The sequence below is a fragment of the Lampetra fluviatilis genome, chromosome 8 (genome assembly GCF_964198595.1).
Source record: "Lampetra fluviatilis chromosome 8, kcLamFluv1.1, whole genome shotgun sequence".
NCBI classification, from domain to species: Eukaryota; Metazoa; Chordata; class Hyperoartia; order Petromyzontiformes; family Petromyzontidae; genus Lampetra; species Lampetra fluviatilis.
In genome coordinates, this window is record NC_136282.1 from 8316941 (window position 1) to 8333961 (window position 17021).

At 44.5% G+C, this 17021-nt stretch overlaps 1 protein-coding gene across 4 annotated transcripts in view; it reads right to left on the reverse strand.

Annotated features, from left to right (window-relative positions):
- Positions 1-17021, reverse strand: part of SVOPL (SVOP like) — a 68442-nt gene that overhangs the window by 33714 nt on the left and 17707 nt on the right. For all 4 annotated transcript variants that reach the window (XM_078859021.1, XM_078859019.1, XM_078859018.1 and 1 more), the window contains exons 4-5: positions 15453-15551; positions 10681-10752 (exon numbers count right to left, since the gene is read on the reverse strand). In XM_078859021.1, the coding sequence (XP_078715147.1) occupies positions 10681-10752; positions 15453-15551 (171 nt within the window). The remainder of the gene's footprint in view (positions 1-10680; positions 10753-15452; positions 15552-17021) is intronic.

Sequence of the window (17021 nt, forward strand, 5' to 3'; positions counted from 1 at the left end):
GAGACGAGATACATTTAATCGCCTTATTTGTGCACGAAAAGCGCGGCTTCGCGAGGCTTAATGCAGAGGCTTCGCGAGGCCTAGTGCAGAAGGCTTCGCTAAGTCTACTGCTGAGAAGGCTTCGCGAGGCCTAGTGCGGCAGGCTTCGCGAGGCCTAGTGCGGCAGGCTTCGCGAGGCCTAGTGCGGCAGGCTTATTAACACAGAGACGAGATACATTTAATCGCCTTATTTGTGCACGAAAAGTGCGGCTTCGCGAGGCCTACTGCAGAGGCTTCGCGAGGCCTAGTGCAGAAGGCTTCGCTAAGTCTACTGCAGAGAAGGCTTCGCGAGGCCTAGTGCAGCAGGCTTTGCGAGGCCTAGTGCGGCAGGCTTCGCGAGGCCTAGTGCGGCAGGCTTTGCGAGGCCTACTGCAGAAAAGGCATCGCGAGGCCTACTGCAGAGAAGGCTTCGCGATGCCTACTGCAGGGAAGGCTTCGCGAGGCCTACTGCAGAGGCTTCGCGAGGCCTAGTGCAGAAGGCTTTACTAAGTCTACTGCAGAGAAGGCTTCGCGAGGCCTAGTGCGGCAGGCTTCGCGAGGCCTAGTGCGGGAGGCTTCGCGAGGCCTAGTGCAGAAGGTGGTGGTCAATTAATCTCAGATGTAATCGTTTGGAAATGAAAGACTACGAGTCTTTAAATCTCACAGCGTTTCTTGTCAAAACAAACACTTTTAATTAACGCTACACTAGAATACAGTAATTTTTTCTTTAACTCCTCTATACCCGGTCAATATCCCTGTACCGGTACTAAGTATTATTCCTACCAGCCCACCCCGCAGGGTCCTGTTCATCACTGGTGTTGGCCGTGAGCGGGAATCGAACTCTGGAGTGTCGGGTTCATAGAGCAGAGCGTTAACCACCACACTTCATACACATGGACACAAGCACGAAGTAGCATATCACCACCATCATTATCACAATCATTAGCCACTGTTTAGCCGGTGCATGGGCAAAGGCCCCCTACTACTCCGTCGCCATTCCTCGTGCCCGCAGTAACACAAAGCGTCTCACTCCTGTATGTAAACTGATCTCATGGCTCCATCTCCATGGTGATAGTCAACTCGGGTGTGTCCCCTGGTTTGGCTGCCATTCCATCACTAGTCTCATCTGTCGGCGATCACACCGTCTCTATTGGTGTGTCCTGGCCAAGCCCACTCACTTACTTACTTTCCTCAACAGTCAACGTGATTTTTCTGATTTGTGATTTTTTTTTCCTGATCCACAGGTTCCTATTCCGGTCTCTAACCTGTTCGCGAGCACCTCCGATTATCACAGCTGGCTACGGACGGTGTGAAAGAAGTTCAACATACATCCATCTCAAGTGTCATTTGAAGCATGCATCTATCCATTCTGATTTTGCACACGTTTTAGCTTTTGTTATATTTTATTTCTAAGTGCCCACATGTTGTTTTACAATCCATGTGATAGAGAGCAACATACACGGATAAAAAAAAAACTTGCTTCTTCAAGTGGTTTTATAAAAAAAAAAATCCCCAAAGCACTCCAACATGCTCTTGGTCAGCTCTGGTTTGTATTATAGTCAGTCATCGACTTACGAACACCCGACTTACGAAACCACAACACTTACAAACCATTTTTCCATGAAATATTAAAACATTTTGCAAACTGAATCGCGGAACTATTTTATTCAGTGGAGCGATCCTCACGCTGGGAGGTTTTGTGGGTGTGTGCTCGAGCATGTGTATATGCGTGTAAGTTTGTATGAAAGTGAGTGTGGGGGAGCGGTAGTGTAGCAGTTAGCGATAGTGCGCTGTACTACCAACCTGGCTACCCGAGTTCAATTTCCGCTCACGACCAACACCAGTGACGATTATCTGACTGGATCCTGGGCCTCCCCTAGGTCGACTCAGCCTCAAATGAGTGCCTGGCGCATTGTGTAAATATCGCTAATGGGGAGACAATGGCAGTTGGGGGTGGTGCTGGCCACTCACCCCCTCATGTGCCGTGCCGGCCTTCACAGGGGTGCTTGCTAACAGTACTTGCCCCAACAGCCTGTTAAGGCGACACAGGGGATCGTTGGTGTGTCTGTATGTGTGCGTGAGTGTGGCAGAACAACCCCCTACCTCATCGTGGTGCCAGACGGGCAACGTTGTCGTAGGCAGTGCCGTGGAGGGAGGGCCAATTCCGATTGGCCTTTCCCCTCAGGGCATCTGTGACCATCACAGCGGCTAAATGGGGGCTCTGGACGAGTGCGAGGGGCTGGTAACCCCTCCACCTTCAATAAATTACCACTAAACCACGACTAAAATATCTAATTAATAAGCTTGTGCCGGAGGCCCCGGGGGTACAGGCGTCTATGACGTCTCCTGGCCAAACCCCATTTGGCGGAGCCAGGAGATTGCATCTTTACTCTCAGGTCTCCTCCAGAAACAACAAAAAGCCACTACGGATGGCCACGTTGAATGTTCGAATGCTTACTGCGGAGGAGAGGCTGCCACTCCTCTGTCGGGAAGTGGACCGGTACCGCCTGGATCTCTGTGGCATTCAGGTCCGGTGGACCGGTGGACTGGCTCTGGCTCCTGCCACCATGAGGGGTGGACAGTCCTCTACTCGGGGCAGGAGACTGCTAAACAACAGGGTGTGGCTCTTCTGAACAAAATAATGAAGGGGGCGTGGCAGCATGGCAGTGAGGTGTGGGAAGCTGTAGGCCCCAGGCTACTTTGGGCTCGCCTTCCCATCAACCGGAGGCGAGGAGTGGTGGTCGTGGTTACTTATGCCCCCACCGATGACGAACATCCGTGGAGGAGGGATGCAGGCAAGGCCCATGAGTCAGATGCCTTCTATGACCTGTCACAGGTGCATGGCTAACGTGGCCCCTCGGGATAGAGTCATCTTGTTGGGTGACTTCAATGCCCGAGTTGGTCATGATGCTGGCACCTGGTCTGGAATGATTGAAAGGCATGGGCCAGATCAGCTCAATAACGGTAGGAGGATGCTAGATTTTTGTGCAGCCCATGGGCTTGTAATTACCAACATGCTGTTCTGGCATCAGCGCATCCACACAACATCATGGATGCATGCCGGGTCCAAGCAAGAACATCTGCTGGACTACATAGTGACGGACCAGCGGATGCGAGCCCATGTCCTTGACACCAGGACCAACCGTGGAGCTGATCTGCCCTCTGACCATCGACTAGTAAGATGTGCCTGCCATTCTTCCACTCCGGTGGTGGGTGTACACACCCAGGACCCCATTCCAACCTAAGGTGGCCTGGTCTCCGTTAGGTGATGAAAGTTGCAAGCGAGAATTTAATCATCGCTTGCGGCTGGGGTTGGCATCGTCCCCCACTCCTCCTGATGTCGAGGGTAAATGGGCGAGGTTTAGGACTGTGACTCATGCAGCTGCAATGGCTGCTTTGGGTACGCGGTCCAGACCTCCCCAGAGACCCCGGCTGACAGAGGTGGTGTTCAGGATGGTTGAGAAAAAGCGACAGGCTCACTCTAATCGTCTACAGCATCCCACGTCAGAGAATGAGGAGGCGTACCGCAGCCGTCGCTCGAAGGTTCGGAGAGCTGTGAGGTGCTGCAAGGATGGGTGGTGGTTGCGGGTTGATGAGGAGATGGATTCTGCCTCAGTGGCCCGCGATCACAAATCCCTATCTAACTCCATAAAAAAGTAACCCACAGTGCCACAACTATTACCATCATTAGTGGAAAAAACGGTGATCCAATCTCCAACCCCCAGGAACAGGTTTGCAGATTTGCTGAGCATTTCTGTGAGGTCCTGGGGGAGGGGAAATCCCTCAGCCAGGAAAACAACGTGCCACAAAGTGGGGAGGACCCTGCCGAGGCTGCGGTGCCTAAAATATTGGAGGAAGAAGTCACCCCCTGTGAGTGGCTGGCTGAGGTGCCATCTGTTGAAGAAGTACTGAAGGCGATCCAGAGTCTGAGACCAGGAAAGGCACCAGGCAGAGATGATCTCCCAAGCGAAATGCTGAGGTAGGGTGCGTTTGTGCACAGACTACCCTACATGACATCATAACAGTTAGGACCACTGGACGGGTTCCGCAGGATTGTAAAGATGCCCTGGTGGTACCCCTCTTTAAGAAGGGGGACCGCACAGACTGTAATAACTACAGGGGCATCTCACTCCTCAGTGTGCCGGGAAAGGTTCTGGCAAGGATTATTCAACATCGCCTTGCTAGGCACGCTGAGGAGAGGCTTACAGAGCCCCAATGCGGTTTCAGGAAAGGGCGGTCCTGCACAGATGCTATATTTTCTGTCCATCTGCTACAACAGAGGTGTAGGGAATTCCAACAAGACCTACATCTCTGCTTTATTGACCTAGTCAAGGCCTATGATACCATCAGTAGGCCTCGGTTCTGGGTTGTTCTTCGTGCTTTTGGAGTCCCTGACACTCTGCTCACGATCATTAAGGACCTTCATGATGGTGAGCGGGCCCGAGTAAAACTACGTGGGAGGCTGATCGATGCCCGGGTGTGGTCAAGGGATGGCTCCCCATTGGTCAACCACGTTATGTATGCCAATGATTTGGCAATTTCTGCTCATTCAGAGGAGGAGTTGGAGACACTGCTGCTGAAACTGGAGCGTGCCACTAAGAGGTGGGGCCTTACCATCAGCCCCACCAAAACTAAGCACCTGCCTGGGTATTTTGTACCATCGGAAACTCCACCTCCACAAATCCCAATTGGTGATAGGGCAGTTGTGGAGAAAGTGGAGAGTTTCCCATACTTTGCCAGTGTCCTCATGACCGGCTCCAGTTTAACAGCAGAGGTCTCACTCCGAATCAGTCGAGTGGCATTATCTTTTCATCGGTTGCGTAACGCTGTGTGGAAACTACCTGGTCTATTGCTCCGCACGAAGCTTCAGGTTTTCTCAGCCACGGTCATTCCCTGCCTTCTCTACGCTTGCGAAACGTGGACACCCCTAATGGAACATCTTCGCCGGTTAGAAATATGTAGGCTGGCCTGGCTACGATCCATCCTGGGTTTAACCAGTTAGAAGCTCACAAATCCTTGAAAGATCTGGGCAAAGTCCCATCGGTGAGCTCCTCCGGCAGGCAAGGCTGCGTTGGCTGGGTCATGTAGCCTACATGCCCAGCCACCGCATGCCTAAACAGCTTTGGTTCGGCCGGATCGAGGGGGTTAAACAGGTGCGGCACGGGCTAGAGAAGAGATGGAGTGATGTGGTACAGGAGGACGTGGAGCTGAGTGGACTTGCCGATGACTGGTACCAGCGGTGTCAAGATCGGCCTCTGTGGAGGCTTGTGAAGGACGCTACTGGGCAGTTGGAGGCAGTCGCCCTCCAACAACGGAGGGCGGAGGAGCGACGCTCAAAACAACGAGCGGAGCGCCGGGTGGCTAAAGCACAGCAAGTTGGCACAGTAGGCGGCACAGGTGGTGCATCAGCCAGTCGTCTCAGTCAGTCGACCTGTGGCATCTGGGTCTGGCCCGTGACCTCGTGCCAGCGGGCGTTCGACACTTCACGTAGCCTCAAGGTGCACATAGCCTGGCACAAGCGTCGTGGTGACGTCACCGCCACTTAGTAGCGAATGGCGGTTGTTGTGCGTGAGTGCTTTCGTGTGTGTGTGCAATTGTGATGACTCATTGCATCCCTTCCAACAAGCAAGCCAACATAGAACTCAAGGTAAGTGAAAATAAACAGATTTTTTAAAATATTTATGCTACTTTATGTTTTATTTACTATACAGTATCTTTTTTTTGTGTTAGATGCAACATTATAATATTTCTTCTTATTTATGAGTTTAACAATGCTTTCCATAACACTGACCGTATGGGCATTTAAATAGTGCATTATTGTGTTCCGACTTATGAACTGTTCGACTTATGAACAGGTCTCAGGAGCGAATTGTGTTCATAAGTCGATGACTGTCTGATGAGGCTTATGTTAAATATGCCGTCATCATTTCAATATTCACATTGATATCGCTTTTCCCTGAAAGCATTGCCTTTAGCAGAGCAAACGTTATCATATTGGCCTATACTGATCACGTTTTAATTTTCAATGTTAAAAGCTGAACAAAAGGGTCACAAAACCTTGCTCTTTATCTTCAAACACTGACGTTTTCTAAATAAAACGCAGCATTTGGAAACGTTTATTTTATAGTCTTTGCATAACCCAATCTGTATTGCTTAGCTTTCAATAACCTGCAAAACGCAGGTGCTCAGTTTTCCCAGGCTATTAAGTGCTATTTCCAACCATGGGAAGGGTGCAGTGAAAATGTTGACAACCAGCAAACTGTTTCAGGTCCTAGCACGCAAACGCCACTTTGCTGGAGCTGTGCTCATGATTGAGTGGTGAGATGATGCAAGAACGCCCCAAAATTCTGATTTATGAATCCTTCCATAAAACAGCCACTCCTCTTACAAAAGCACCTGAGGGTTTTTTCTCCTCTTGCTGGCCGCAGCTGAAAGCCCGCACAAAACTTTGGAGCTGCCGATTTTTTTTAATGAAAAGGGCATACAAATATTTCATTTTCAGGCTCAGACCAAAAAAAAGCTGTCTCGAGAGCTTGTCACGGTCACGGGAGACGCACGTTCGCCGAAAGAAGTGAAGCAAATGTCAGCGCATGAGACCGCGTGCTCGAGAGAGGAGTAACTGACACGTCCGTGAAAATATGAGACAAGCCAGGGCATCAGGATAAGTGTCCAGCCTAAGGGCATATGTCAATCCGCATTATACAGTATTTTGTAAAGCATTAGGGCACGATGGGACATATGGATCAGAGCTGCAGACCGATGTCGCGTGATGTAGCATGTTACGCTGTTGCATCCAGTGTAAGACCAGAGCGGTGTGTCGGGCAATTGAGAGGTGTGGATGCGAGTGTCGGTTTATTTAGCCAATGACAGGCCATGCAGTTTTGTGACAAGTACAAAAGGTTGAGAAGAAAACACTTAGCGGAAACTTTCTTCGTGCATTTGAATGACCATTTTTCTTCTTTCATATGGCTGATATAGTAGACGCAGAGCAGCAACTACAATTTCAAATGCAGGTGGTCAAGCCAGATAACCGCGTCAGGAGCAGCGGAGGGTACAGCTGTGATGTCTCCTTTGTATATGTGGATAGGGCATTGCGTCAATAAATGTTGTATGGTTTATTCTGGATGACCAGTTGCCCACTGGAGAGTCATTAATTTTGTATTTGTGCATCAGATATCCGCATCTGCGATGGTTTGTGCGGATGCAGTTGAGGGTGGACAATAAGATTCATGGAAGATCAAACCCAGGGATCTTCTGTGTTGGGATTACTCTTTTTTGATAATACAGGTTCAGTTGTAATTTTGATTGTTTGTGAGTTTTTTTCTCTAAATTAATCATGTCATGAGCTTCAGTGTCTATTTCCAAGTTTCGTAGTATTGTGCATCACCCCAATGTGATAGAGAAAGCTAAGGAAGGAGCCATCGCAGAGCTACTCATGAGATCCCTTCAAATGTCACACACTCGGGGTACACTTTAACAAATGCCCTGCTACAAAAAAAGTTTAAAAAATAGCAAGACTCGAACAAATATAAATTAAAACTTAAGAGTTTCATCTTCTTGGTCATTTCGGTAAAGTCACGTAAAAGGGAAATAATAAAATAATAAAAATAAAACATAATAAAATTCTCACGACGTTTCGGCCACAACGCAAGCAGCTGTCCTCAGGTGAAGAACAGGTCTGTCGGAAAGACGCTGTCTTTATTTTTATTATTTTATTATTTCCCTTCTACGTGACTTTACCGAAAGAACCAAGAAGATGGATCCCTGCAGTCACGAAAGCTTCAAATAGAAATTTAAAATATGTAGCTAAATGACATTAAAAAATACCTTAATATTATGGGAACGTCACTACATTTGCGATACTTAAGAACCCGATGTTAATTACCTTTGGCTGAAACACGGATTCAAACCCAAAATCCCAATTAAAGGCTCAGCACTATGACTCCTGAGCCATACGGCCACCTCCAAAGTTTGGGAGTGTTCTTTGAGCATTCATAATCAACGTTTTTGGGTTAAGATCGCGTTATTTATAAATGTGTTGTAACCCTCCACCACCCGAGCATGCTTTGCCTTACGAACAGCTGGCATGAAATAAAATTTGTAAAACATTAAACAATCCAATCGTAACAGAAAAATTGTGCAGGCCAGACAACCACTTTTCAAACAACACACAAAAAGGTGCAAAAAGCTCACGGCCTTTGTGCTTCATACAAAAACCAACAATGCACTTCCACAGGATGGGAAACTGTTCCATTAAATTGAGTGAAATTATTTTAAGCCCAAATAAACGTAAATTTGTCACAAGACTTCAAATTATATTTGAGGTGTCGATTTACGGGGCAAAATTGATGTTAAGAAGTAGGCATATATTTAGCCTTATACAGTTGTTAAACATTACACAGTATAAAATATGATTTTATAATATATTTGTTTGTCATGTTCAAAAGATCAGGCTACAGAAGTTATCTGCAATAATGTGACAGACAATACATTTTCATTCATATTGTTTAATGTCACGTTGCTTTTTTAGGTGTACGTGTAATGCTTTTTTTGTTGTATGTGATTTTATCCAGACAAGAGTCTTACACGTCAAATGGTTTCTGAGAACTTTGAAAAAAATATTTTAAAATTGGGACCGGTGACACAAAAGCTACATGATAAGCTTAGATACACGCTGGATGAGCCATGTACCTCATATACTACAGAGTCTCATGCAATGTAATTGCGCAAAATGCTCCCCCCCAGGTATGGGATGGTTTAATGTTAATCAAAACAATCCTTCAGGTTTAGTAAATAGCAGGTGAGATCATTGTTAAAACATCTCAAGGATAGAAAGTAAATGGCAAACTCAAAATATAACTAATCAGATGCAGTACAAGACTAGCAAACGTCATAGTCAAACATGACATTTGACTAGCGTACCATGTGACAGAGACTATTGAAAGACACATACATAGAAATAAGAAAAGATAAAATAACTATTTTAAAATGTTAACAAGCAGGAAACTAATCTTGATTTGAAGCTTTCGTGACTGCAGGAATCCATACTCTTTGGTTCTTTCGGTAAAGTCACGTACAGTGTAGGTAGAAATAAAATAAAACAAATCACGACGTTTTGATCGCAACACAAGCAATCTTCATCAGGTGGAATAACCACATCAAGAAAATGCTGAAGTAGGCGAGAGAGCTAGGAAACTATGTTCTGAAAATATATTTGACTGGTTATGATGAAATAAATATATAATGGCATGCACAGACATGATTTAAAATCGCTGTACTAAAAAAATGCCCAATACCTGATTTTTTAATCAAATTTCAAAATGACTTTTTTTTCTCCTGCAAGTAGTTCAACAACCGCACATTATCTGGTCAACATAAAAATCAGGAACCCACGCAACCCATTAATTTAAATCAAGTTGCGTTAAAAATAACTTCGAAATTCAACTTTTCCTTGGGGACATAACTGAGGGAGAATAAAGGTGCACACGCCACATGTGACTCTCCACATTGCACACACGAGTTGTTGCCAGTGTCAAATTCAGCCATTCCCATGCGTCAAATGTGAAGACTTTCTCACGCAACTTTATCAGGTCAGTGCAAATGTCACTTTATTGCTTTTTTTTGGCTCAATACAACCAATTGTTTTGCTGCCACATCACTCTTTGACTTGGGTCATACTGGCCATAATAAAAATTTGGTGCAGATGTAAACATGTGTAGTGACTGACTCAGAGACACTAGGAGTAGGATGCACTCTATTTATTAGCAGCCTTCACAGTTCACAAGAGGTAACCACAGCTCCCAGTCAGGACAGCTGGCAGACTGTCTGACTGACGACGCCGAGATGGTGACGACGTTGATGGCGGCGAAGACTCCAGCAGCACGGCGGGATCCCACTCCAGGCAACAGCCCAGAGTCTTCGCTCGGGGTCCCCTTTTATCCTCCCAGCGTGGCCTCGCTCCGCACCGGCCACGCCCCCCTTCTAGAACCTACTAGCGGGTTCCCGGGATTCCCTCACGTGCCCCCTCTGTAACCTGTCCCCTACATCCCTCTCTCTGGCTTATCACGTGACCTGCTATCAGACAGGGCTGCTGCAACTGCAGATCCCCTTCTCTGCCAGCAACCCACGCTATGCTACGTGGTGATCCATTCCATGTCACTACACATGTAATAACAGTTACCAATGCTTATTACTTCAATACACTCAATTGCTTGGCTGCCAAATCGCTGTATGACTTTGATCATATTGGTAAAGATTAAAACATGGTGCCAATGTAATAATTAATAAACAACCACCAATGTTAAACACGAGTGATGGCACTCTTATAAACTACTAGGTGGCCCAAAAGTTAGTTTACTGAGAAATAAACAGATTATTATTTTCTCGGTAAACTAACTTTTGGGTCACCCCTGTATGTGCACAGTGATTGTGGCTTATCGAGCTTTGCATGAACACTTAAAACCTTACCAACAAACAGAACAATGGCTGCTGTCAAGTCCGCTTTGGTTACACACTGAAACAGACAAGAGGGACTTGCACCATAACCATTTGTTTCTTTAACAGTCGGTTTACATTTTGGAAAAATCTGCCGCGATTTCCCCGGTGGCTGATTCAAGAGGCAGCAAGTCAGTGACTTATGTGGGAAGTAATGTTCAAACCAACCTTCCAACGGCCGTAGCGATCAGCCAGAAAACCGCACGGTCCACTTGACAGCATGAATCCGAAAAACACCATCTACAGAAAAAGCACTCGAATCAAATTTTGCCCCTTGTCACCTTCAGTCACGAGCAATTAACAGCACAACCATTGGCCAACGTTACAATAACCGGAAATTATCCACGTCTACGATCTACAATAAAGTATGGCTAACTCCCACCCTCCTTCAAGACATCTGGTCAGCTGTGGAAGAGTTGGTCAAATTACTTCTAGAGGGGCTCTCTAGGGCTCCCTCTAATGGGGGCCCTTCAGCCAGCAGTGGCATGGGTGAGCAATTGTGGGGCTGCACTTTTGACCTTTACCTGCAACGGCCACCAATGACAATAGCCACAAACGTTCACGGTGTTGCCTTTTCAATATTTGAATTTGTCGGAAATGATCAGGATAGCGTTTAAGCCATCAATAGTCAATATTATGCAATGAAATACAGTTAATTATATACTGGCAAAATAAATCATCTTCTGTAAGTAGAGTGGAAGACGTGACTGGGTTGAGGCAAACATCAGTTTTGGGCTGATGTAATATGAATCATAAAAGCAATGCTGAGTGCTCAACTGCAGATGAGACTCGTGGCTACCATCAAGGCCACATTTTCATGTCTGGGTTATTTTTGGCACGGTTCACACCAGTTGAACACAAGGCAGGTTAATGGCTCGAATAGGTCAAATGTCAGTGTAGAGTTGGCCTGCTGAAACATATGGTGCTGAAAAGCATTGCTCTGACTACATTTTAATTTGGGTTTATTTTGTACATCGTGAAAAATACCCTTATCCATTCATTATTGTACCGACTAACATTTAAATGTCGACTATGAAGCAAGGAAACAATAGTTCAATAACCTATAGAGTGCATTTTAACAAATGAATAGAGGATTTGTTACATAGCAACGGATTGAAAATTAAACTGTAAGATTATGAGATCTCTTTTACCAGTGGCAAAATATAGTAGTAGGTTTTTACCCTTTTAAACTGGTACAAAACTGACACCTTTATTCAAGGCATCATGTTTGCAATAACCACAACACAAGTAGTCAAAAAAGCAAACAAAAAGAAGCAACTCTGATAATGATAATAATATGCACTGTCCTTGAAGTTGATTGGTCCACACCCGAGACGGCTTTCTTTAGAGCCTAGTCCCCATTGGTGTTGGACCAGATGACACCAGAAGGCGTACAACTCAAACACAGTGCAATATCAGAGTATTGAGAGCTCGGGGTAAGCATTTACACTGAGATCTCTTTTACCAGTGGCAAAATATAGTAGTAGGTTTTTACCCTTTTAAACTGGTACAAATAATAGAATCGGTTAGATAAATAACACTATATTTAAAGGATATAGAGCCTGTGTAAAAAGAGTACCACCGCCTATGATGATTTTACACTGTTGCTGATATTTATTTCTCTGTATATTATTCGGATGAATTGTTCAAGTGCATGTTGGATTGCTTAACTTATCTACCTATGTAGCATCCTTCCTTACTTTCCACCATTGCTGACCAGCTTTGGGCTGGACACCAGTGGCAAAGAGCTTCAAAGCCCATCAGGTTCTTACAGCATAAGTCAATTGTCTACATGTATATGGTTCATGACGACGGTGATTTACAAACAAAGGGAAAAAATCTGAAACGTACATGTACAAAAATGCATGGAGAGAAATAGACTTGGACATACAATGAGAGACACGAAGAAGAACATGTTAAAGACATAATTCCAATAATTAAGAAAAGCAAGTGGGCTTGGGTTGGAGATATGATGGCCGATGGTCAAGGATAATTACTGTGGGAGCTAAGGCATGGAACACCTCCGAAAGGAAGTCCACCTCGGTGTACGTGCTGGATGGATTAATACACGTAGGCTTTCGCGACCAATATTGTTCATAATCAACGATTTTTGGGTTTAGATCGCGTTATTTATAAATGTGTCGTAACCCTCCACCACCCGACACGGCCAATCAGTAAAAAAAGTGTCACGTTGACAAAAGACAAATAGTTCACTGCTTTAGCCCACCGGTGTGTTGAAGCGTGAAACCACAACATTTACAATTTGAGTACGACGTTTCGCTGGTAATTGCATCCAGCATCATCGGGCAATTCGCCAGAATGGTGAGGCTCTGCTGTCTCCCGTTCTTATATAGAGCAGCAGCAGGGTGACGTCATCATTAACTCATTAACTCATCAGGTGCAAAGATTTGAGGGGGGGGTTATTGTAATTATATACTTGATTAGTAATAAGGCTATTGTTACGATGCGAGTTGTAGATTAGTAATCATTTGGAATGTGTTCTATTGTGATTATGCTACATTAATAATCAGTTAGTGCTTGTTTCCCTTATAAGGAATTGTAATGCATCTTATTTAATAATACGCTTCCAGGCCGCACTAAGCCTGTAGCTGTCTGAGCGATTAAAGTTATTTCTGTTTCTCTCAATCTCAATGGATTCTCTAATTAGTCTTTGCCAGTAGTAACTAGTTTTACACAACACTTCAACGTTGTCAAAATCAATTGAGTGTCCCTGTTGGCAAGCATGTTCTGCCACTGCCGACAGTTGTGTTTGCGATAGTTTAATATTTCTCTGGTGTTCTTTTAGTCTTACACTAACGTTACGCCCTGTCTGTCCAATATAGCATCTGCCACATACACAATTAATCCGATATACACCTTCTGTTGATAATTTAGGTAATTCGTCTTTAGTGCACGTTACTAGTTGTTGAATTTTGTGTACTGTACCAAATCTTACTGTAATGTTTTGCTTTTGCAAAACACGGGCTAATTTGTCAGTTACTCCTGAGATAAATGGTATTTTTATTGTTTTAATAATCTGATCGCTTTCAGCAGTGTTGCTTTGCGATCGTGATTTGGCATTTAGTGCTCTGTTAATTTGAGCATTATTGTAGCCATTCTGTCTTAGTGCTTCTTTAACATGTTTAATCTCTCTCACTAGACTTTCATCATCTGACACTGTTTTAGCCCGATGTATGAGCGTCTTGATTAGAGAGGATTTCTGAGCTGGGTGATGATGCGATTTCGCATTCAGATAGGCATCAGTGTGCGTTTGCTTTCTGTAAACGCTGTGTGTTATTTTACCATTTAGGCCATGCCCAAGTAAAATATCCAGGAACGGGAGTGTGTTATTCACCTCCATTTCCATGGTGAACTGAATGGCCGGGTTTTGTGCATTGAGATGATTTAGAAAATCGTTAAGTGTATCTTTACCATGTGGCCAGACAACCAAAGTGTCATCCACATATCTAAACCAAAAGGATGGTTTTAATGTGCTCGAGGCAAGTGCTCTGGTTTCAAAGTTTTCCATGTACAAATTTGCTATAGCAGGAGATAAAGGAGAGCCCATTGCTGCTCCCTCCCTTTGTTTAAAGAATTCACCTCTCCATAAGAAGTAAGTGTTATTTAAACAATGGTCAGCGAGTTTCGGAATATCTTTTGGTAAATCTGTATTCTTTACCAGTGTATCAAGTAATTTAAGCGACTCGCTCACTGGAACCTTAGTGAATAGCGAAATCACATCAAAACTCACCAAAATATCATTAGGGTTAAGTTTAATATCTTTGATCATATTCACAAGATGTTCTGAATTTCTTATGAATGATGATGTCCTACCGATGTAGGGCTGTATTTGTTTAGTTACATATTTTGCTAATTTATATGTGGCAGAGCCAATTGTACTGACTATGGGTCGTAAAGGGATGCCGATTTTATGGATCTTTGGTAGCCCATACAGCAGAAGGTGTATATCGGATTAATTGTGTATGTGGCAGATGCTATATTGGACAGACAGGGCGTAACGTTAGTGTAAGACTAAAAGAACACCAGAGAAATATTAAACTATCGCAAACACAACTGTCGGCAGTGGCAGAACATGCTTGCCAACAGGGACACTCAATTGATTTTGACAACGTTGAAGTGCTGTGTAAAACTAGTTACTACTGGCAAAGACTAATTAGAGAATCCATTGAGATTGAGAGAAACAGAAATAACTTTAATCGCTCAGACAGCTACAGGCTTAGTGCGGCCTGGAAGCGTATTATTAAATAAGATGCATTACAATTCCTTATAAGGGAAACAAGCACTAACTGATTATTAATGTAGCATAATCACAATAGAACACATTCCAAATGATTACTAATCTACAACTCGCATCGTAACAATAGCCTTATGACTAATCAAGTATATAATTACAATAACCCCCCCCCCTCAAATCTTTGCACCTGATGAGTTAATGAGTTAATGATGACGTCACCCTGCTGCTGCTCTATATAAGAACGGGAGACACAGCAGAGCCTCACCATTCTGGCGAATTGCCCGATGATGCTGGATGCAATTACCAGCGAAACGTCGTACTCAAATTGTAAATGTTGTGGTTTCACGCTTCAACACACCGGTGGGCTAAAGCAGTGAACTATTTGTCTTTTGTCAACGTGACACTTTTTTACTGATTGGCCGTGTCGGGTGGTGGAGGGTTACGACACATTTATAAATAACGCGATCTAAACCCAAAAATCGTTGATTATGGATGGATTAATACATCACAGGATTGTGAAAGATGGCAACGACTGGAGGAAGCCTTCGTCCAGCAGTGGTATATAATCATGGCTGGTGACGGAGACATCAAAGGAATGCACTGTCATTTTATCAGTACACTTATAACAACCGTGTGCATGTGAGCAACTTGGGTGGCAAGTCCAGTGGAGGTGCCGCACACTCACCGTGGTCACTAAAGCCACCTGCCATTGCTGCAGCCGCCACTCGCACTGGATTGTGGGGGAGATGACCGACAGCAACATGATCTCCATCGACTCGGCAATCTGCACAGGAAGTCCACGCGCCGACCGTTAACTTCAACAACGGCAATGTGGCCAGTGTACGAGTCGCGCCCAGCGTACTGCTCAGGGTTGAAGATTCGTTCACCATTTTATTAATTCAGTAAAAGTTGAACATAAGCACACCTTACATAAGCTCAGTTCTCATATAAGCAACGCATGCTTAGACAACACCCCACCCATCATCACTGAGATTTTATGAAAGTTGATATATAAGCTGTAATAATGATTATTATACAAGTGCAGCTGGCCTTGCTTGCAAGGATTGCGCTTATATCAAGCTTCCCCTGTGCCCACCGTGAGGCCATAGTTTGACTGCAGGATTGCTACCCAGTATCCACACGTTTACAGTAAGGAAGCTGGCTTGCCAACTTGATTAAACAGAGGTGTGGATTCCATTAATGTCTCACTAATGCCACAGGTGGATTACGGCTTTTTCAGATGCGACATATTGACATTCTCACGACTGTAAATCCTCGTTTCATGCGGTAGATTCTTTCCTAAAAAGTGCCACGTTCATTGGAAAATATCTGTATATACATTACAGGGCATAAATAAACAAAGCAACACAAACTTGAATCATATTTGCACTATACAATCAGCCTGCAGTCATCCCATGGTGAGACAAAAAACTGAGCTGAGGGTACGTCAAATACTGAATCATTCCACATGTATATCCGGAATTCCAACACCGCTCAGCTACACAAGTCGAGAAAATAATTTGTCGTGAACTGCTCAGAAGCCGCATTAAAACAGGCGTGTCCCGAATTGTCCAAGAAACTCAACTTTATTTTTTTATTTTACCAGGTAAGGCCTACTGAGCTATATATTTATTTTTGAGAGGCGATCTTGGAACAAATAATAGCTCAACAAAGTGGCTCATCATATGGAAATGTATAGTAACCAAGTAATCTGAATGTATGTTTATAAACGTGGAGGTAAAAACCGAAGAAGTGTTGCAAAATAGAAGAACCGTGTTATAGCAAAAAAATGCGTTGTGTCAAAACGCGTAAAGCGAGGACTTAAAGTACAGTAACCTCTGTATTTTCTCACTCCACTCTCCTTCACGTGCTATTCACATGAACACCAAAGCGTTCTAGGAAATCCACAAATGTCCACTAAATGGGAGGTCACTCCTTTTCTGCTGCTGCCCACAGTCTGAAATCTCCACCCCCTGGCCACCCGTTATGCCAACTCCCTAACACTGTTAGTGCCAGGAAATAAAAAACCTCTTCTCCTCTGACTCCCTGTCCTCATATCGATAAAGTTACATAAAATCTACCATACATACTGTTAACACCTCTTCTTCTGCCTGTGATGCACGCATACCGCTTTTTGTATCGCAGGCCATGGGGCGATTTGACCAAAACTAGTCAGTATTGCTTTGTGAAGATGAGGAGGCACAGACCAAACATAGACATATTTCTCAGTCTAGGTCTGTCAAAACTGTGCAGT